The sequence below is a fragment of the Heloderma suspectum genome, chromosome 1 (genome assembly GCF_057233095.1).
Source record: "Heloderma suspectum isolate Gila_16-S chromosome 1, 16-S_ref, whole genome shotgun sequence".
NCBI classification, from domain to species: domain Eukaryota; kingdom Metazoa; phylum Chordata; class Lepidosauria; order Squamata; family Helodermatidae; genus Heloderma; species Heloderma suspectum.
Window position 1 is genome coordinate 301290725 of NC_139458.1, and position 23712 is coordinate 301314436.

General features: G+C 40.4%; 1 protein-coding gene across 7 annotated transcripts in view; it reads right to left on the reverse strand.

Annotated features, from left to right (window-relative positions):
- PHIP (PHIP subunit of CUL4-Ring ligase complex) overlaps window positions 1–23712 on the reverse strand; it is a 121922-nt gene that overhangs the window by 31337 nt on the left and 66873 nt on the right. For all 7 annotated transcript variants that reach the window (XR_014786602.1, XM_084826952.1, XM_084826951.1 and 4 more), the window contains exons 17-27: window positions 22599–22824; window positions 21839–21964; window positions 20766–20949; window positions 19775–19898; window positions 16196–16336; window positions 14564–14640; window positions 13925–14156; window positions 9926–10045; window positions 2510–2617; window positions 1656–1780; window positions 681–763 (exon numbers count right to left, since the gene is read on the reverse strand). Coding sequence is in view for 6 of the 7 variants with exons in the window: in XM_084826952.1 (XP_084683078.1) it covers window positions 681–763; window positions 1656–1780; window positions 2510–2617; window positions 9926–10045; window positions 13925–14156; window positions 14564–14640; window positions 16196–16336; window positions 19775–19898; window positions 20766–20949; window positions 21839–21964; window positions 22599–22824 (1546 nt within the window). In the remaining variant the exon portion in view is untranslated. The remainder of the gene's footprint in view (window positions 1–680; window positions 764–1655; window positions 1781–2509; window positions 2618–9925; window positions 10046–13924; window positions 14157–14563; window positions 14641–16195; window positions 16337–19774; window positions 19899–20765; window positions 20950–21838; window positions 21965–22598; window positions 22825–23712) is intronic.

Sequence of the window (23712 nt, forward strand, 5' to 3'; positions counted from 1 at the left end):
ATAAAGCTTTAACGCTCTAATGACACCATTACAACCATGTCTGTTTTCAGACATAAGCCAGAGTGGGGGTCTCAAATGATTGCAGAGTATCTTCATTTTGCATACTTGAAATCAATGTTCAGAACTGTGGTGGGGATTGCACTTTTGAAGGACAAAAATATGATGAAGTTTAGATCCCTTATGCTACTCATGAATGTCAACAGCCTGTTACTCCTAAGAAAAAGGTAAACCCATAACCTGGAAACAAAAAATGCCACACATTTACTTGGGAATTTAATGAAAATCCTCACAATAAGATTATTTAAGTAGCAAGGATTTTGAACCTTGTTGCTTTTTATCTTTAAACAGAAATGAAAGAGCATCTAAACATATATATTAAAGCAAAACAGATAAGTCAGCACGCATTTTAAAACATAATTTAAATAAAAACCATTTAAAATGTCAGATTGCAAATAGTGGCTATGCACTGTTAGCCAAGTTTATATCCAAGTTCCTAGGAAAACATTAAATATGTATATTCACAAGTTGTACATTATATTTTGAACTTAGTACAAGTACATAAAGGAATGTGAAGTTTTTAAAAATGTATCCTTCGTTATAATTATAATCCAGTTCTATTAAAAAAGGGAACTTTGATTCACAATTGATATGATATATCAACTGAATCCTATGGCACCTACCTATGTTCCATCGTCTGTGTTTTGCATCATCAAACTGCTGCCTTAAGACTAGGAAATCTATAACATCTGGCATATCATGATACCTAAATATAAGCAAAATGAGGTAATATGAGAGAAATGTTTGCTATTTGATAGCCAAGTACGTTTAAGGACACATGAATCCCAAGTGAGAAAACTGGTGGGACTATTCCATTGTTTTTCAATAAACAGATTAACTGAAGGCTAAAGTAGATGTTTGGCAGCAGATCCAAGATGAACAATGAACAGCTGAAAAGGGGGAGGTGGGTGTCATTTGAAAGGAAGAAATGGTACTTCACCCTTTACCATCCAGTGCTTCTCCCCTACAATTTGTCCACCAGCCGCTTTTCCTTAGCCAGAGTTTTCCCACTAGGGGTATTTGGTGAAGAGGAGGGTAGGAGGGTGTAGAGAGAAGTGGCAAGTGCCTGCTGCTTTTCCTTCAAAAACTGTACGCTCCCATTCACTGCTTTCGGTTGCTCAACCACAACCTGAGTTCCCAGACCTGCTGTTCATTTCATTTTGCCCTCAAAGTAGGATGTTTTCAGTAAAAAAAAAATGTTTTCTACAAGAACATATATTGTGGGTGAAATCCAGTGTTACACAAACAGACTCGCAACACAACCTCCTCTCCTTCCCCTGCAGCCCGCTCCCCACCAAATCTGTTCTGGGGGGCCACCCATTTTGTTACAGCACATTTAAAAACATACAAACACTGTAGCCCATTATTGCTCTCTTGGCTCTGTTGTCAACTGATACAAAAAGAGGATAACCAACAGAATTTTGTTTTTCAGAAGTGCAAACCTATCAACATTTAAAAGCTACTTTCTAAACTAGTCCTTTCAAGCCACGTTCATTTTATTAAAAAATAAAATCTACAGAAAACCTGTTACAAAATTGCAAACACTTATTTAGTCATAAATATTACAATAGCCATATGTGAAAACTGGTTTTCCTTACTTCATTGTAAAAGATCCTCCAGTCAATTTACCAGTATCTGGGTCAAGAAAAGCAAGTTTAAGGCAGCAAAGTGTAGGGAGCCCAACTTCATACTTTATTCCAACTATTTTCATCAGCTCTTGTTCCTGATAGAGACAAAACATTATTTTATATAAAATAAATATTTTATTTACCTAAAGCACTTTTATCCCATCCTTCAGCCAAAAAAGCTAAACAGAAAGAGACCACATTTTGATAGCATAACTAATTTGGTGAGTTCTAAGCTTTACCAGGTTGTTCCCCATAACTTGAGGTACAACAGAGTCTACTAGTTTTGACTATTTTGTACAACTTTAATGCTGTACTTTGGCTCAGTGCCTAAGTAAGCAGAGAATGTGATTCAAATGTAAGGGGGTTGAGGAGAAGCAAGGTGCTCTAGGAATGACTAGTTTATACAAAACCACAAGAAAGAGGAATACGTTACCAGCCCTACTCCATTTGGCAATATTATTTTTCCTTTGGTGTCATAAACACAAAAATAATTAAACTGTCCCCAATTTACAAGAAATACTTAAAGAGAGAGAGAGAGAGAAGATTAATGCAAGACAGACAGGGTTTAGGAGAAGAAATGTGCAATCTTGCCATCTGTTCCTGACCTCTTAATCATGGTGTAGAGGTCACCAGTGTAACGTTTACAATGCACTTAGAACTGTATGTAAAGTCAGTTTTAGAGGGTAATCCTATGAATATCTACTCAGAAGTAAGGCCTTTTGAGTTCAATGGGATTTACTCCCAGATAAGTATATACAGGACTGGATTGCCACTTTATATATAATAAGCAGAATTTAAAAGAAAGAGGTGGGGAAGAGACGTACCCGTAGTTCCATCTTATGCCATGGCTGTTTTTTGGGATTAATGCTATATATTTTGTTCTTCTTTGCCATTAAAACATATGCTTCATGGCCTTGTCGGAAATAGTAAACCTTAAGAACATAAGAAATTAAATATCAAAGTTGATATAAGAAAAATATAGTGACTCAAAAGAAATTACTATCCTATTACTAAAAATACTATCTCAAAATCCTAGTTATTTTTAAATAAGGCTCCTTTAACATTTAACAGAACTTCCACTTACCTGCCAGATCATTTACAGAATTCTGGATCCCCTCTCCCCAGCCCCAACACAGACACATTAAAAAAATTAACAACTCCATCGGTTCCCAAACATTTCAATAGTGGCTCAATACCATAATGACTCCAAACCAAACTTGCAAATTGTCATTTATATTCCCTGTGACCACCTCCCCACAACTATCCCACAAGGTCCTTAATCTGCAGTGTTCAAGACCAACTGGTATACAACTTCAAATCTTTGGAAGAGTTATGCATTACACAAATGTGGCCTGAAACAGCGTTGCAGTGTGTCATGCTCCTGTTCACTTGTTCTAGTCAGCTATACCCCCTTCCACAATACTCCATTGCCCCTTCCACCCGGTTTTCCATTTCTCACCACACTCAACAGTCAGTCAATCCTCATCAGGATTTAGGTTTACCTCCCCATTTAGGTTTTTTCGGAAAAAAAAATAACTTCTGCAAACCTCAGTGTCCCCCAAACTTACCTATACCTCCCACTCTTATGTGTGAGTGCTGCTGTTTTGACTACATAAGCAACTGCACTCATGCCTGAACATCAAGAATAGAGGAAATAATAATTAGAAGTTAAATTTAACACAGTGTTAAAGAGAGCCAAGCATGTTTTAAGACTACAGCTCTGAGTTTGGTCTTATTTAGTTACTGCCCTCACCATTTCTATGCAGTTCTCGATCAGTTGTTTAAATTGTGCTTCAGCTTTCCAAATACGATTTACCATAAATTGCCCAAGAAAAAAACACTTCATGTCAATGTTATCTTATGTGTTTCTTTAGCATCTTATGCTAAAGAAGTGGCTATTCTCAGCAAGGATCCCTAAGCCTGACAATAGGATTGAAGGACTAACTGACTGCATGAGAACTCTAGCCAGTTTATACTTCGGGCCACTTCTTGCCTTGAACCATCTGGCCTTAGCAAACCGCTCCCAACCCCTGGAGATAGCAGCTACTGCAGAGGTCTTGGGTGAAGAAGCCAAGACCAGGGCAGAATCTCAAAGCATGAGACCACTATGCCCAAGACATGGGCCAAATCTATCAAGTTCGCTGTGTTCTGGGACTGAAGGAATTGGGGTGAGAGAGAGAGGAGCCAAAACCCAGGGACATGGCGATGGTGCAACTACATGTTGTTATTTGGTGAGAGGAGTACAGTTGGCTTTTGACATGGTTTACTGAATGGTTTAATTTCTAGACATGCACAGGTAATCTGTAGGTTCTGATAAGTCTTGGATATGGAGGGAGATAGCAGTAAGTGATAGTTGAGAAAAGGGCAAATATAAATGCCCTATAGTTGGAAGTATGCCACTTCTGTTACCATTAACTTAGTGAAGATGCATGGAGCTGAAGCAGGTACAGACCACAGAGCCTTGAACTGAAAATGCAGGTATTTGTAGGTGAACTGGAGAAATCTACAATGGACAGGTAGGATTGGATGCTGTAAGTATGCTAGAATGAGGTCTATCGAGGCAAGAAAATTCCCTTAGTTAAGGGCTTCTTGAATGGCGGCCAGGGTCTCTCTGCAGAATTTGCGATACTGTACACATCTGAGGCACTTGAGATCTACAGTCACAGTCCACTCCCTTCTTTGGGATCACAAAGAAGATTGAACAGATGCTGAAGAACCTTTGAGTTAAAGGAAATGGTTTTATCATCCTTATCTCTTAATAGGTGGGTGATATTTATGTGATGGGGGGGGCTTCTCTGGGGAGCAAGGGGTAGGGGATGGGTGGAATTTGTCTCATGGGGTCCTTAGCAGTTCTATACTTTATTTGTCCTGATGGTTTGTAGCACTCATTCATCAGACATCTAGGTTTCCCAAGCAGGTAGAAAAGTTGGAGTCTTTCACCCACTGAGGTTTGGGTGTGTCAATATGTTGCCTGCCTCCCCAGGATTAATGGTTGTGAAATTCTAACTTCTGTTAGGAAATCTATGACAGTTTGCTGTTCCTAAAATCCCTGGTTGGCTCTTTGGAGACAAAAGGAAGGTGCATCTAGATCTAGGAACCCTCGGTAGGATGCTGTGACAAGTCTGCATGGCACTTTGAAGACAAAGTCGCTCAGATGCGTCACAAATTGGACACCACAATTAATGCAGTTCCATTAGTAGAGGTGTCCAGAGTGCCATCTGGTCCAGTTTGATTGAGTTTCAGTTACTGTGGCCTGAGGATGCGGACAAGGTGCTTGGCCAAGTCCGGTCAGCCACCTGTGTGCTCGACCCTTGCCCTTCATGGCTCATCACATCAAATAAGGATGGGATATCTGGCTAGGTCTAGGAGGTTGCAAATTCCTCCTTGAGAAAGGGAGTGGTGCCAGCCTCGTTAAAAGAGGCGGCACTTAGACCACTCCTGAAAAAAAATATTTATTTATTAATTTTTTCATTTCTATGCTGCCCAATAGCCAAAGCTCTCTGGGTGGTTCACAAAATTAAAACCAAACGGCACACAATAAAACAATATAAAATTTATAGAACATTAAAACCACAATATAACAGTACAATCACAATAAAACCTAGCAGCAGTGCAGGAATTTAAAACACAGATTTAAAACACCAAAGCTAAAAGTCTAGAAAGCTAAAATGCTAAAATGCCTGGGAAAATAAAAAGGTCTTCACCTGGTGCCGGAAGGAATACAATGTAGGTGCCAGGCGAACCTCACTAGGGAGCTCATTCCACAGCCAGGTTGCCACAGCAGAAAAAGCCCTCCTCCTAGTAGCTACCCGCCTCACTTCCTTTGGCAGGGGCTCACGGAGAAGGGCTGCTGAGGATGAAAAAGCCTAACCTGGTCCTGGAGGATGTTAACAACTATAGGCCGGTGGCTAACATCCCCTTTCTGGGCAAGGTGGTTGAGCGGGTGGTTGCAGGACAACTCCAGATATTCTTGAATGAAACAGATTATCTAGATCCATTTCAATCAGGCTTCAGGCCTGGTTTTGGAATGAAAACTGCCTTGGTCGCCCTGTGGGATGGCCTTTGCCGGGAGAAGGACAGGGGGAGTGTGACCCTTTTGATTCTCTTGGACATCTCAGCAGCTTTTGCTACCATTGACCATGGTATCCTTCTGGATAGGTTGTCTGGGTTGGGAGTTGGAGGCACTGAGCTACGGTGGTTCCCCTCCAATTTGGATGGCTGATTCCAGAAGGTGGTGCTGGGAGATTATTGCTCTGTGCCTTGGCAACTATGCTATGGGGTTCCACGGGGCTATTTTTCATCCCCTATTCTTTTCAACATCTACATGAAACCACTGTGGGACGTTATCCAGAGGTGTGGGATCAGGTGTCATCAATACACAGATGACACCCAGCTCTACCTCTGTTTTTCATAAATCCAGGAGAGGGAGTGGCTTTCTTAATCAATGCTTTGGCATGGTAATAGACTGGATGAGGGCCAATAAACTGAGACTCAATCCAGACAAGACAGAGGTACTGTTAGTGGGTTGTTTGTCTGCCCGGCTAGGTGATGTTCAACCTGTTCTGTAGGGGGTTGCACTCCTCCTAAAGGATCAGGTTCTTAGTTTGGGGGTGCTCTTGGACCCAGAACTGTCACTTGAGGCACAGGTGAACTCAGTGGCACGGAGCACTTTTTATCAGCTTAGGCTAATATACCAACTACACTCTTATCTAGAGAGAGACAGCCTAGCTACTGTTATCCATGGTCTAATCACCTCTTGTCTGGATTAATGCAATGCATTATATGTGGGGCTGCCTTTGAAAACTGTCTGGAAACTTCAGCTGGTTCAAAATAGGGCAGTGTGATCCATATTAGGCCAGTACTTTTCCAGCTGCACTGGCTGCCAGTCTATCTCCAGGCACAATTTAAAGTGCTGGTATTAACATTTAAAGCCCAAAATGGCTTGGGGCCAGGTTATCAGAAGGATGGTCTCCTCCCATATGTACCTGCCCAGGCCCTAAGATCATCTTCAGCCGTCCTTCTCCAGGAGCACTTGCCAAAGGAAGCGAGGTGGGTGGTTACCAGGAAGAGGGCCTTTTCCGCTGTGCCACCCCAGTTGTGGAACAAGTTCCCTAGAGGGGTTCACCTAGCGCCTATGTTGTGCTCTTTCCGGTGCCAGGTGAAGACCTTTTTATTTTCCCAGGAATTTTAGCATTCTAGTCTTTTAGCTCTGCTGTTTGAAGTTTGTTACTGTATTTTAAATCGCTGCATTGCTACTAGGTTTTATTCTGGTTGTACTTTTATACTGTAGTTTTAAGCTTTTATATTTTATGTTGTTTTTATGCTGTGATTGTGGTTTTAATTTTTGTGAACTGCCCAGAGAGCTATTGAGCGGTATAGAAACGTAATGAATAAATAGACTGGTGCCTGTCGTCTCTCTGGGGACCTGAGGGCGTGGCCTTACATTTGTCCTTTGTTTTTACCGATACATCTTTTAGTGCCTCTCCACCAAAAGGGCAGGATCCCTTCAACGGAACAGGGGCAAGGTCGGTCCTAGAGGTAGCATTCATACTCCAGTGCTTAAGCGAGAGGCTGCAGGTAGCAACCATGTTCGCTTCTATGGCATTGGCAGAAAATTGTACTGAATCCATGACAGCATCAGCTATGAAAGATAAACCCTTAAGTTTTAGAGTGTGTCGTGAAATCTGAATCTAGGTTGAGGTCTTCTAATCAAAACAAGTTCTGGAAAAAAACTGATGAAATTGAAGCCGCTTCAAGGGAGAGTACAGCTGCTTCATGGGCCTTTTTTAATGCAAAACTGTGTGTTCCTCACCTGAGTCCCTCAATAGGGTATTTCCATCTTTGGGTACTATGGCTTTGACAACCAAGTAACTACTGGAATGTCTACTAAAGGAATCTTGAGAATCTCCATAGCCTGTTGTTCTAATGGTATAGAATTTTTGAGCAAAGTTGTTAGATCATTTAGTATTTAGAAGTGTAGCCATTTAAACACGTTGTTAAAGGGAACTGAAAAAGTTGCAGCTTTCTGCGATTTTCTTTCCCAAAAAACGGACACTCCCTGAAATACTGTAGGTGCTGGGTCCTGAGTGAGAGGACTCAAATCTAAAGACAAGACGACTTTAGACAACCACTATAAAGACTAAATTGTTGAAATTCTTCCATGCTGGATACTTCAGACCATTGTCCTTTGTTATAATCTGAGGGGTGGTGAGAGGGTGGGTTCTGATTAGGGATCTCTTGGTTGCTAAGGAGCAGATCTTGAGTGGGAGGTACTTTGTATGGGAAAATTTTGCTGCTTAGGAAAAGGTGAGGATCTGGAGACTCACAGTCAGATGTAACAACTGCCTCTAAGAGCTTTGGAATATTGGCTGCATAAAGTGGGAGGGCCACATAATGGAGATAAAGAAGAGTAAGATGGGAGGTTAAAAAATGAGTGTTAGTGCTGGAGCGGAAGAAGAATGGGAGGAGAGGAAAACAGTTGGAGGAGAAGATAGGAGAAGCTGAGGAGAAAGACAAAAGAAGACAGCAGCAGAATGACTTAGAGCTGCTGAGAAGGAAATCTGAGGAGAGCAGTAGAATGATGAAGAGAAAGAGGAAGAGACAGAGCAACCTTCAACCATTCTGGACTGGAGAGACTCAGAAGCAGATGCCAGCAACAGGGCCTAAGACACTGTGAAAGCAGCTGCCATGGTCCCATTAACAGCAGCAATATATTTTTAATTAACTGTGGTTTCGCGTGATAGTTCTATTTCTTAGTTGAGGTTGTCACTTACTGAAAATCTTACAGCTAAGTAACATTCTTATAGATTTGTCTCCTGAGTGACTGCAATCTCCCCCCTCACCCCATCCTCAATATAGAAACTTCAGTTATTACAGTCAGACTCCTCAGAGGAATGGCACTGAGATACATGGGGACCTTTAGAGTTAGGATTGGGTCTTAAGTCCTTCACCTCCTCTTACTTTTGTGAGGAGAAAAGGATGAATCAGAGGAAGCATGCCTGCTCTGTTTAAATGGGGAGCTTGTTCATAAAGGGTCCCAAGAGAAGCTCTTACCTGAACTGGAGAGGCTTGATGAACTAGTGCTGCATCATCTTTTTCATCAAAAACGTCCTCCAAGACTGATAAAAGCTCAGATGCACCTAGATTGCCCTTTTGTGCCATCCAGTCGCTGACACAATTAGCACTTTTGATTTCTTCCACACAGAACGGTGCCACTGTTTCAATGTCCTGAAAGTCTCAGCCAGTTCTAGAAAAGGCAGTCTTGTTAGAGACTGCTGAGTCTCAACCATCCAATGTGGAAGGTGTCTCAGTTATGTGGACTCGGTATCCTGATCACAGGCAGCAGCCAGGATTAGCACATTCACCCATGAGCAACTAGGACTCTCCCTTATTTTGTTAAGCTCACAGCAGGATGACAGGAGTTTCCCTTGCAGCTCTAGAAAAGGATGCAGCTTGCTTCCTGGAGACTCTAACATGCTTTATTTTTCTGTCAGTAGGCTTGTTGGTGGAACGCTTCCCCAAGGCCATCGGACAGAGCAGAGAGACAAGAAAAGATGTGGGAACAAGGTAGAAGAGGGAAGGTTTCTTTTGGTAGGGGAGGGGAAAGAAAAATACAAGAAGGAAAAACTAGTGAAGATGATAAAACTGACAGGAAGCTCTGGCGTGGGCTGGTCCATGAAGTCACGAAGAGTCGGAAGCAACTAAGCAAATAAACAACAAAAAGATGTATGCATGGGCAAAGGACAGAAGGAATGGGAGCCCCTGAGCTATGCAGAAGAAAAAAAGAAGAGCTTCTGCTTTGAGCAACAGCTGGAAACGAACTGTGGAGGAGCCAATAAGGGGGAGGACAGTAAAAGAACCTAGTTCACACAATTCCTTCCTTCCAAGTGGCAGGGGACACATAACCTGCAGTGGATACCTCTGTATGCCAAAACAGGAGAATTGTTATTTTAAAACAACCACCATAGTACTGCCTGATTTCAGGGTTTGATTGTTTTCTAAGGGAGCAATCCTATGCATGTTTAGACAGAAAATAGTCCTACAACTCCCAGCATCCCCCAGCCAGCATGGTTGGCTGGAAAATGCTGGAAGGTCTAGGGTTTTTTTCTGTCTAGACACACATAGGATTGCGCCCTAAATTACTTCAAGGCATTTGGTTAAAAAAAAAGTAGACTAATATGATAACTTATAAAACAAGAAAGCCAAGACAAAGGGCATAAAAATGAGAGAAAATAAAATACCTCATCTCCCATTTGTGGTACAAATGGACATCGGCGGGGAACAGGATCTGTAATCCACACTGAAGGCAGCCATTCTTCCAATGTCAAGCCATTTTCTGCTAACACTCCCACAGCCAGCCTCTAAAGAAGCACCGCATAAATCTGAATTAATCCCTAGCATTTTAAGAAACTATCTTAGGAGCATCATTTAAAGTATAAACATTTGCAGAAAAATATAATTAATTCAAAGTATACTGGCTAAGACACACCGGAAAAAAATAGGAAAATGTATTGGAACAGGAGTAAACCCGACGCTCTGCTGAACTATATACATTTTAAAATTATATACATTTTGAAATAGGACCCCACCATGCATTCTGTTTTTTATGCTACATTATGATGGAATTCTGGGAGAATGATGGAATGTTAGGAACTGTCTTGTGGAACTGTTCTAGCATAATATCTGGCCCCGTAACAGACAAGTGGTTGTATCCAACTGCTATCAATCAGCTCATGGAATTCTCTTTCATCCAGTAGAGACTTCCATCACCTGAAAGGGTAAGAGGCATTTTAGGCAGTTCCCCAGCCCTCCTGTGCCACTTCCCACGCTGTTTCGAACGGTCCACCAACCCTCCAGAGCAAAGGAGAGTCCAAGGAATCACCACAAATTGCCATCTTTGTTCCTCTGATGAAAGCCTCTGTTATAGCAAGAGTATTCCATCAATAGAGTGACACCAATTAGATACAATTTAAAGCAGGGGGCCCCAACCTTTTTGAACCCGTGGGCACATTTGGGAATTACTGCTGTGGACACCACCACAAAATGGCTCCCATGGAGGATGTGGTTAGTTACATAATGGCTGCCGTGGGGACCTGGCTAGTCAAAAGAGATGGTGGGGAGGAGAGAAATAACAAGTCTAGAGGCTGGGAGGGAGGAGAAGAGAAAGAGTAAGGCTAGAGACTAGGAGGGGCAAAATACTGAAGCTAGAGGCTGGAAGTGGAGAGAAAAAGGAAGATAAAGGGGTGAATGGGAGGGGGAGGGGGCTAGGAAGGTAGAGAAGTAAGGCTAGAGACTAGGAGTGGAGAGTCAGAGAGAGCAAAGGGGAAAGATCTGTGTGGATGGAAGATTTGGTAGGGCCAGAAAGCAACTCTTTCCTTATCTTGCCGCTTGCTGAACAACAGCAGGTTCCGGAACAGGAAGGAGAACCTGGCGTTGTAACGTTTTTCAAGTTTTTTTAATGCAAAATAAATTTTTGAAAGGGGCAGGGATTGGAGAGCTTTATGGGTGCTGTTGCGAGGTCCCTGCAGGCACCATGTTGGAGATCCCTGACGTAAAGTGTGTATGGGGGCACATGTTACAGGGATCCTAGCAAGAGCACAAAGTGGTTGTCTGGTTTGTGCAGACACACATTGCATCACTATAGGGCTCTTTTTGATGCTAGCCACATCACCCTGTGAGTGAGCAGATTTGCCTTTGTACGGCAACGCTCTTCCAAAGTGAAATGTGCTTGACCGCACATGATAGGGAGCGAGTTTGGGGGGAAATGTCTGGTGACCCCAGTGTCACAGAAAAATATCAGCTTTTGTCCCCTTCTATTGTACCTCAAACTGCAGCTCATTTGCTTGATACATAAGTTAATTGGGAGCCACTAAAAATTGATCCAACTTCTATCTGCATAATCCCATCCTTTCATTTTCCTAGCTCTGTCCCAAGATCCAGTTCTCAGTATGATGCTATGTACAATGGAACCTGGGAACTAACATTTAAAGCTAGACATATGGGTAGGCTGGATTTTAAAAAACAGCTCTTGGAATGCAGAGAACCTCCCTTTCTGATACATATTTGTGATTTCAGATCCAGAGCACTTTTTCAATTATTCAGTCTTATAATCCACAGGTTTGTTTAACTCATAACTTAAGACATTTTATGCTTCTGAGAAAGCAACTGAAAGAATTAAGTAAATTTTAAGAATCCCAAATACAATACTGCTGTACCTACAATGTTCACTGTTCCACTACAGGACAATTAACACCAACTAACCTGAGACAGGGAGGGAGGACGGTAAAGGCAACATAGATGCCTGCTCTAGCTGGGCTGTTTTTTGTTTTATATTCCTTTTTATGAACATTGAGTGCCACTTACAGGATTCCAGTTGAAATGTGGAATACAAATCTACTAAAATACACTCACACTATCTTCTGTAGGCTTGGATTTACCAGGGCCATGTAGTGTAGTGGAACTCAGGACATCTGGGTTCTAGTCCCCACTCAGCCATGAAGCTCACTGGGTGACTTTGGGCCAGTCACTGACTCTCAACCTAACCTACCTCACAAGGTTGTTGTGAGGATAAAGTGGAAAGGAGGCAGTTCATGTAAGCTGCCTTGGGTTCAATGGAGGAAAAAAGGTGGGATATAAATAATATAATATAATATCCAAATATCTGATGAAAATAAAGCTTTACTGTCCTCAAAATAAATTTCCAAAACGTATCCACCATCGCTGTGCATGCTGCACATTGATAGTTTAGAGTACAGTCTTCACCAACTACTAGTTTTTTTATGAATGTTTTGAAAGGTGGACCTCAGCATTTTAACCAAATGGCTACAAATATGAATCATGTCAGTGAAGATGAAAGTGCTGGGACCAATGAATGGAGATTATGTAATATATTCTATGAAGTCTCAAATTTGGCATTGAGACTAACCCTCAATACTTCTAGGGATAACACAAATGTCAAAGATTCCCCACTCAAAAAACGAAACAAGTAAAATGTTACAAAATTGTAAACCATTTCGTAAGAGAAACCTTGCTACTGTGGTTCAGAAAGAGACCACGGCCACTGAAAAATGTTTTTGTATCTGGCTCACAGGCTGGAAGTTCCTCATGCCTGGTTTAGGTAAACAAGCCAGGATCATAAACCACAGTTTGAAGTTGGTTTCTTTCCTTAAATTATAATTAACAGTAACCACAATTTGTCTGGGTTTAAAAATAATGAGCAGCTGCAGTTAGTTGAAAGTGAAAGCAAAAGCTTCTGATCTCCTTTGTGCAACCAACAGGAAGGAGGCGGGGAGTGCATGAGGCTCATGCATGTAAAACTAAAATGTCTTGAGCAATTTTCTGTTAGAAAGGCAGGATATAAATATTCCTAATAAAACAAAGAAATACACCATAGTTTAGCGCTACATGTGAACCAGGTCAGTATTTTGCCATTTGAATGCTGAGAAAATTTAAACTTTCCCCTCAGCAGATGCACTAGAAAAGATGTCAGGATCCTTGTGGAAAGATGTCAGGATCCTGCACATCAATCAACTAACTGGGCAATTGCTACATGAAAATATTGACTTAGATCTTAACTTTCCTTCCATGAATGGAACAGAATAGGTTTTTCCTGCATCCGTCCCCCTTCCCCCTGTACCACCCAAAAATTTGCTACTGGACATGAGATGCCTGGGAATGGTATAGGATATAGTGTTGCAGATGGAGAGGGGAGTTGGCTGAAGTCATTCTGTCTTTTATGTAAACCATTATCTGGAAAAACCTTGAGAAGTAGTACTGAATGCAGAAACAATGAAGGCATAAACCAAAGTTGTTATTCCAAGTCCCCTAAAGTGTTTTTTATGTGGTCGAGTTTGTAATGTCGCCCCTCAATGAAAAGTAGACTGAGCTAAAACTATTCCAAGTGGATGATTTTTTTAAAAGCACATTCACGATGCACAAACAAGACAACTACCAGCATTGTTGTTGTTCAGTCGTTAAGTCGTGTCTGACTCTTCGTGACCTCAAACTACCAGCATTACACTTAATTTAAAATCAAGCTGATAGAACACAACTTCATTAATTACGGATTGGATCCAATGGTTGCTTCCATGAATGGAAGGTCTATGTCTTTCAGATAAAAAAACTATCGATCCAGTCCTATGTATGGTCATTTATACTAATCAATGTTGATGGGAAATAAAGCAACATTACTGTTAAGAAGCATTTTTAAGTTAGTTGATATTCTACAACCAAAATACAACCTTCTGTTTTCTCTCTTTGGGTTTCCTTTTCTTTGGTGATGTTGGACCATCTTTTTCTTCAATACCTTTTCTTCTTTCCTTTCTGATTTGCTTTTGCCTTTGTTTTTCAGGACCCTCTTCATCTTCTGAGCTGCTCTCTATTTTCTTAGTCTTAATTTTAGGAATTTTCTTTGGTGGCTGCAGATTAATTCCAGCATCTGCTGTCCAGTCAGAATAATCACTAGAATAGTCACTAAGAAAAATCAGACAAAAATAGTTTAATACCCATCACAGAAAACATTAACTTCCCAGCTAGAGTTGAAAATTTAGTTAACCATGCTAAGATTTAAGTGATTCCCACCCCAGCTTTATAGAAACTAGAATGGATTAAAAAGAAAGTGAACACCATTGAAAAATGGACCATTCATATGAAACCATAAAACCCTAGGTGTAAAAATAAGTGGATGGAAGTGTAATACATCTTCAAAACAAGCGTTACCTAATTATACAGTTTTCACTAGATGCTCCAATAAACACATATTCTTCTTCCAATATACTGAACAACAACAACAAATGCCATATGACAAGCCATTTTTTAAATAGACAGGAATTTGAAAAGCAGTTTGTGATATACACAGAGGGTATATTCTTTTCACTTACCTAGAACTGCCATCACTGTGCCATACTTTTCCCTCATTTTCAGATGTTCCACCACTTGCAACAACTACTTCCCCCTCCTACGAGAAAGACAATATCATGTTTGTTTATGGCTAAACTTGGCTTCCAATGAATAGTAACAGATAGCAGAACTTAATATCATGAATCATTCGGTTTGCATTTCCTGAATGTGCACTTCCCAAAGATAAAAATGAACCGGAACACAGTTTGCTACCAAAATCCATACATTTCTGAAGTTTGAGATGCAGTCGGGGGTGGGGGGCATACAAAAATGGGTACTTTTTTAAGTGCTTTTAAAAAATTATATATTTGCAAAAGTATGCAAAAATGCTTTATTCAGTGGGGGAATGTTATTTGCAAAGGTGCATGCAACAGCATATACTTTGGAAAAATGCATACATTAATGTGTGCAAATGTTTGTTCAGACTACAAAAAATGGCTTGCAGAATCCAGATGGAATGAACTTAGCACTGGAAAAATAAAAACCTGAGCAAAACTGAACTTGATAGATTTGCTGTTCCCTATATATATTCCTGTTACATTTCTTCTAATGTGACTATAATTTATGTTATTATAATTTACATAGCAAGCTGTATAAAAAATTAAGAAGTGAGTTGGTTCAGTGGCCCTGCTTAACAAGGATAGAAAAATCTTCAAGCCAAGTGTTGAAATGTGGGTATGTTAATTATCACACAGACTTTGTCCATTACCACAGATCCACAGCTTCTTCTTCTTAAGGTGCCATCTCCTATCGGAGGTTAGCTATAATTACAGCTATTTCTGTTTTTGACACCGCTGCTCTGAATAGTTGTATAGACAAAATATTAATTCCTCCTATAGGAAGGGAGATAGATATCTCCATGCTACAGAGGCAGTAGATAAACAGATGCCCCTCTGGGCCTCCAAAGAAGGTCCAAAAGCATTTGCCCCAACATTCCTTCAAAGCTCCTGCAAATAAAACAGTATTCTTTAGTGTCTCCAATTTATGCACTGAGATGCAGCCTCGGCCTAGATGGAAGTAAAATTGCTTAGGACTAGGAAATATCCTAGCAGCAATTGATGATGCTCAAGTGAACACAGACCCCTTTACTCTCAGAAAACAAAAACAAGTCGGGAGTAGGGAGTACTTGTCCTAGCTTGACTAGTGAGCTTCCATATTTACTCGAACCCATGCCCCAAGTTTTGAAGCCCAGCTCCGGGCCCTGATTCCACCATTCAAGAAGAACTGAAATGTACTTTCTCATATGTAAATTGTACTTCGATATTACCATATTTCTTTGTATATGTCATCGTTTTTAAATTCAAGGGTAATCAATTCTGTTTACATGAACAGCTACAGAACTTTGATCCTATACACCACTGGTGGCGAATGTGTGGCTCTCCAGATGTTGCTATACTGCAGCCCTAGCCAGCAAAGCCAGTGGTGAGGAATAATTTAAGTTGCAGTCCCACACGTTCCTTGTCACTGCTATACACTAATAGTGAATTCATACTCTGGGCGCCAGTCCTTAACTAGTCAAAATGGCACCATCCACACAGGGGAGGGAAGTATCCACAGGCTTGGGGAACCCCAAGGCCTGTAGAAGTACAAAAAAGCCCAATGGAGTGTCTTACATCTGAAGAACTGCTTCCATTTTCCATATCTTCATTTGGCCTGGCAGTTTCTTCCAATGCATATCTAGTACGGTAGTTGTGTTGGTTGGCCTGTTGTTTTTTGGCATCACCAACATCTAATATATGATCATGGGAATGATTCTAGGAAGACACAAAATGGCCATTTTGAGAAAATGAAATCACAATTTTACATTTAATTTGAAAAGATTAAAAACTATATAAGTATTCATTGAGCATGATCTGAGCTGTGCAACCTGCAGCAGACAGAATTCCATGAACAATCATGCTTTCGCTAAACACTTACTGAATTTATATGACATCACAAATGATAGTAGAAAACTATTAGTGCGAAGTTCAGATCTCAGTAAGATTCTACCAAAGTTATGTGCATATTTGAAGTAAGGTGAGTAAGAGAAGGTTTTGGCCATAATAGCAAACAACAAGCATCCCTGCATTCATCCTATCTTTCAAGACAATGCTACTGATACTGTGATCTTACACAGTATTAAATATTAGCTTCTATTCTCCCAGATGTTTTATTCAGTTTCCCAACTGTCTATAATTATGTATTTGTTGTTGCTGTTCAGTCGTTAAGTCGTGTCCGACTCTTCGTGACCCCATGGACCATAGCATGTATTACAGACATTTAATAATACATTTAACAATCATGTATTATTACTGAGTTTATCCCCACTTTCTTAGTGCTTGATAGCAGTTCAGATGTTTTTCCTCTAAAATCTAGGAATGGTCACCTGTGGTTCCAACATGGCATAGACACACTCGGACAAAATTGAGCGTTTAAGTATAAGTATTTACTAGCTAGATAAGGGCCTGCACCATGGTTTCCTATACTACGTGCGCTTCATTCGTGCGACCTCACCATTTTATTAACATTTATATCCCGCCTTTCCTCAAGTTCTAGGCAGCTAACAACAATAATTAAAGCAAGTGTAAAACAATAAAGCACTAAAAGTAGCAGAATAAGAAGTACAGACAGCCATTACAACAATTTAACAAGCAGCTACTAGTTAAAGACAATTCCATGAAAGAGGAACCACTTATGGCCCAAAAACCTTCCTAAACAGGAAGGTTTTAATAACCTGGTAGAAGGCCATTAAAGGGGGCAAGATGTCAGGGATGAGTCCAAGTGCCTTGAGATGTCTGACAGCTCTGATTCTGAATCAGAATTGGAGCAGCTAGATCAGAGGCTAGGGGAGGGACCTTCCCTAGTGAGCCAAGATGCTGGGAGAAATTCCTCTAAAGACCATGACAAACAGATGGCCCAGGCTGAGTCACTGCCCACTCCTTCCACTGTGAGAACATAAGTTTCCGAGGAGGGGGGCATGACTTAAAGACATTAGGGCACGTCGCAAAGCAAAGCAGGAAAAGCTAGGGGCAGGGTTCAGACAATCCGCCAGGATAGCCACTCTTGGAAGCCAATGTAGGAGGGAACCACCGTAAGGGAGAGGCATCACTGTGAAGCAAGTCTGGCCGTGAAGTTCACGCCCAAATTGTCAGTAACTTCACTACCCTCCAGTTTGTATCCTCTAATTAGGGAACACAAATTAGTTGTTTAGGGGCCTAAGGCAGTCTGAGTTTCCTGAAATCTGCATTTGTAAAGAGGCTAGCCTCTATCAAAATAAAGTAGTATTAGCCTGAAGCTTTGTCTCCTTGTGGTGTTGATTGTGAAGGGGGAAGGACAATCCATTTCTGACACAAGATAAGCCTCCCTCAGGAGGCATTCACCACTCCCACTCCAGCAGATCTGTTTAGCGAGATGAAAAAGAGTTGAGCACACGTGTGGCCAGTTTTCCCTCCAAGAACCGTGTCCACAGCCTTGGGTTGCACAAACTGAGAAGTATCTGGCATAACTAGACAAGTAAGTGCTGAAGGTACATCTACTGGTAGCGCTCTAAAGTGCAGCAGTACCTGATTCAACTAACTTTACCAGATTTGTGGATAAAGCAACTTTATCCATGAAGTTACCTGGTTTGCAAGTAACGTCAAACCATGATTTAATGAACCATGGTTTATTGACTCATGGGTTGAATTAAGTGTGAATCTGGAACTATGGATTGTTAAGCACGAATAACCCACGAAAAAAACCCATTGTTTGTTGTTGGGTTGTGAACTGTGGGTTGTTTAAATCACGGGGTGTGTTACATGTGAACCCAGACTCGTAGATTGTTCATGTTCATTTTGACTGCTCTTGCAAAAACCCCAACCTGTTTACATGTCAGTACTGCAGTGATGCAAAGGCAGTTGGGATATATGGAGCAAACAGGCAGAGGAGGAGGGAAAAACAACAACCCAGAGACTGAGAAAACAAACCATGGTTTGTTTGATCACTTGCTAGTTCAAATAAACCATGGGTTAGCATTATGTGCAAACCAATCCAATGGTCACAAATGGCTACTGAGAAATCTTCCTCTCCAGCCTGAGTGCCAAGAAGTAAAAGTCCTCTGACTACTTAGAACAACTCCACTAGCTGACTGAATATATGGTGCATCATCATCACCACACAGTAAACTCTAAGATGAACTCTATGCTGTGTTTGATTGGATACATCATGATACTTCTACCATTGTTCTAGTCATTGTTCCTGCCATTTCACCGCTGCCAGTAGCTCAGACCACCAAGGACCTAGCATAGGACTGTGAGCAGGGAGAGAACATTCAGAAGAAATAACATCAATGACCTGGGCCGTTTCCTAATTTCAAGGGTCAACCAGGACTTCAAGAAGATTACTAGCCTGAGTGACAGAATAATCCACAAGAGCCATCAGAAAACCATTTAGATCCATCAGACTCCTGGGGGTGGACCATCTAATTAACTTTTGTATGTGATATAAACAATTCGAATACCTAACAGTTTAGCATAATTCACAATAGCTTAAATGTTATACCTCAAACAAATGACTTTTATTCTGTACTAATTAATTCTCAACAACTACAACCCACCTTATTGCACATTCAGAACCAGCTTAATAATAAACATACAATGAAATAAGAAAAACATGTACAACTTTTTATTCCACTGTCCTGAGCCTATTAAAAGGTAACATATGAAAAGGTTTTCATACAAGCAATAAGCAACTTTCCGCTACTGAATAAGCAGAACTGAGAAATTGTTACAGATTAGATGCAAGGAAATCACTGCAGCAACCCTAATACCTATATTTTTCTACTCCAAGCATAATGCCGGTGTTGCAAAGGCTTTTCAGAAGGACTTCCAATATAGGCTTTTGATCATGTTCCAATATATATATATATATGCAAATACAGAGAAACGTTGCTTTTTATATATCAAAGCCATTCCCACTTAAAAGATAAAGAAGCACAATAAGTAATACAACTATACTGACTTGGCTGCTATATTATCTTATGACCTATCTGTCCTCAGCTTTCCATGAAATTTGCCTTGCTATGAATGAAATTCTGCTCCACACTATATCTTTGACTTCTAGCCTAATACTATTCAGGTCTACCCAGCAATAATTCCTACTGATTGTAAGGATGCTTAGTTCCTGTTTAGGATTGTAGTCTTCATGTGCAATAAAGGCAATAGTGTGCTGCTTACCTTAGGCAAAGAAGGTATTTTGTTCTCTCTTGGAACATGATTTGCAATGTGTTTTCTTTTCTCTTCTGACCTGTATATCTTTATTTCTTCTTCCCCCTTTGCTGTTCGCCATTCTTCCTGCCTACTACAGGAGAGAATCTAGGTGTTCATGTTACCTTATTTTACAATATACTTCTAAGTAAGCGAATTACAAGCTCTATACCAATTCTACAGGCTGGGGCCACACGCTCACACACTCCAATTTGTTTGATTTATACTGACATAACTATTTTGAAGTGATATTCTATCAAACAGCTGCTAGAGCCTCTTCTACTCTTTAAAACTCTTCTAGTTTTAAAGCAGTATATTAAAATTGTAATCCACTCTAATAGTGGAAGCCTATGCTTAATCCCCCAAAATAACAAAGTTGCATAGACATTTATATACTTCTATCTACAATGAACTAGGCAAAGTACATTTCAGAGCCCTAAGCTGCTAAGTCTTCAGAAAGTGCACACTTTCTTTTAGCACACATAATTAACTCATTTTAGAAAAGTTATACAAATGCTTATTTCCTCTTCTGTGTGTATAAAGATGGATTTTTAAAAAGTACGGTAAGGATCTTTTTCTGCAACAATGTATAGCCACAGTGAAAGATAATGAATTCTTAATTCAAGGTACATATTGAGGACCCTAATTTGATATATTCCAGGACAAACATGGCTGATAATAAACTTCTTTTTTAAAAGATCACCACAAAGCAGAAAATGAAACAGTAGATCATAGAAAACATGGCCCAGGAATAGCAAACAAATGAAAATATTCTGCATCTTCAGCAATTCCTCATGCCGTGGATTTGTGATAACTTTTATGCAAAGAATAGCAAAATGTACTGTGAAGGCTCACACCACTTTTGTGCTTTTAAATGTAATACCTACAGAAACTTACCAAAGTTAATTATAAGCCTACCAATACAAACCTATTGACTTGATACCAAAACCCTTGTATTTACCTCGCTACTCCTGTTGACAGCTCTGGCACCACCACCCTTCGACTCCATGCCACCAGGTCCCGTTCAGTAGCGATTTCACTTCTTGGTGCATTGCTATGCATCTGTCGTACTCCCTCAATTTGTCCACTGCGTCTTAATCCCACATTTGGTGGCGAATGCACCTCTGAGGTAGAGTTTACAGAGCCTATGAAATGTTTAAAAATCATCAATTAACATTTTTAGATACTCTGTGGAGAAAATTAGAGAAAATCAATAGCAGTTAGAAATAAGGGCATAAAGTTAATGGATCCTAAGTTTCTGTGAGCAAACTGTGCTTATTGGATGGCCCCGCTGGCAACAGGGAGAGGACACAATTTTTGCCAATTTACCCTTCTCACTGTATTCCTTGAAAATCTGCTTCTGAGGATTGGGAAACCTTTTAAAACAGCATGGGTGGTGGTGCTCAGGGCTGCAGAGGGAACTGGCAAGAATCACCTTTCCGCACCTTCTGCCAGTGCAAGTCTCCACTTAACTGGGAGTCCCTTCCATTAGTGGAAGAAGCCCTCTGTTTATGGAAAGACAACTCAGGATTGAAGCCAACACGAATATGTGTAGAACTAAGTTCCATTCCACTCTGGAGATAAATTTCTCACAGCAACTTAAGGCCATGTTGTTCATAGATATGTAGTTGGCAATCTGAATTAAACCAGTTGATAATATACTACTATGGTTGCAGGTGCGCTGCAAGCAGCTTGTCCTCACTCATGCATGACAACCCATCGATTCTTAAACTGATGGGTTGTCATTACATGCAAACCAGGTCAATGAGTCCACCATATTCAAATAATTAATTTGCAATTATAAAACAGGTGTCATGATACAACTCCCTTAAACTTCTCTGTTAGTTGCTGTAACAGGTGAAATTCCCTTGATTAACACACACACATGCGCACAAAAACACTTCTAGTGTTGGAAAATGATTAAAGACAAGATTATTTTCATTATGCCCTCTTTCCATATATGTAGTATATTTAATGCACTTCAATCAGACACTGCTTATTCAGCTGTTTAAACAAAGTAAGGTTTTTCTTTACCCCTGCCAATTCTGTTAGTATTGCTAGTTGCAGCTTCTCCAGACCGCCTCTGATCTTGCTCTTGTTGAAGTCTTTGTATCATGCTGTCCAAAGGGCTAACTTGTTGACTCAAAACCTGGTTTAGTCCTATGAAAAGTAGAATTTGAATTTAGTTCACTTGATTCAAAATATATAATTGTGTATTTCTAGGTCCAAAACGTATAAATGTGCATTCCTTAATCAATTATAGACTGCATGGATCAATCACTTTTTTCCACATTTATAATTGCAAGTGAACACATTTTGGAAACTTCCTCCTCATTGATCTGAGTAATGAATAAGGACATATTTATCAAGTGAATTCTGTTAGCCATATTTTCTCTTGCATAAAATTTGTTGGTGATTATGAATGTGAAATTGCCACTTAATCAGTGATCAATACGAGAACACAAATGATACTGGAAAACAGCTCAAGTTAGGTCACAGGCTACTCATTGGTCTTCCAACTAGTTGGCTGGATGGAGCCACAAGTGTGTAGGTGATACCAGAGGCACCACACCTTTATCTTTCAGCCAAAAGACAGGTTGAGGGAATGAAGGAGTCAGTAAGAATATATTGGTTCTATTCTAGTTTAACCATCATGGCTCTCCTTTCCCATGCCCCACCCCTGAGAACTGCAGTTTGGTAAAGGTGCTAAGAAGGCTCTCTTCAAAATCCTGTTAAATAACGCACACTCAAAGAAAACAACGAAGCCCCATACACAGTTGGAAGCTGTAGATACCTGAGGAAGTTACCCCCATCTGAGGAATAAGTTGCTCCTCTCTACAGTTTTCACGTCCTGGAACTAATCGCTGATACCTTGATGGATGAGGATTACCATCAACATCAACTAAAAATGGTGGAGGCATGAGGTGCGGTGCCTGTTGTGTCTGTTCATCCAACACAAAGTTGTTTGCATCACGGATGAGAGGCCGATAATCACTGTGAAAGAACATCTGATCTGCTATCTGTAAAATAAGGTTAATTTCAAAATTATAGACAAAACTACATTTTGTAGAAAGCATCATGGACTTGTATTCAAAAGCAGTTTCACAAAAATACAGTTGGGTATTGCTGAAGTTACTTCTTCCCAAAGGATACTTTTGCATTGTTTTTATCTTGTACACCGCCTTGAGAGGGTTCTACCCTTAAAGGCAACCTAGAAATCATTTTAAATAATTAAGTCTGTTCTCTACTGTGCCCAGCGTCTTCCTTTTTTTTTGGTTAAAATTAAACCTAGATTAAATGGTTTACTACGGTTATTCTTAAATATCTATTTCAAGAATTGGCTGAGTGGGAACATCCATCAGATTCAGATGTTGTACTACTCACTGCTTAACAGGTGTAAAATAATATACCAGCTATACTGCTATTCTACAAAATAGTTTCTATGGCTGCAACCCTAAATACACATATCAAGGACTAAGCCCTTTGAAGACAGAAAGACTTCCTTCTAAGTAAGCATGCAAATAACTGTACTGTAAAGATACTAGTTTGATTCCTATGTGAACCTCTTTCTGAAAGCACTACCAGCCATTTTAATTGATAATTCTATATTTTAAAGAAGGCAGGAATAATGTGTCCTTGATTCTTTTACTATTCTCTTCCTTCTTGGTTCCTCCCTATTATAACAGAAAAAAACTCATGTGGTTACATTAGTATAGGCAGAGGTGGGCAACCCTTGAAGGCCCGCCAGTTCAGTCTACCACAAGTGTCCTGTCCTCCCCAGTTCTCCCTGTGCCACTGTTGCTGCTATCATAGAACACACAAGGAGAGTCAACCCAATGCATTGTTAGCCAGCAAAATTGAGCTAAACAGCTGTTTGGCAGGCTGACAGAGGCACAATTCCACTGGGA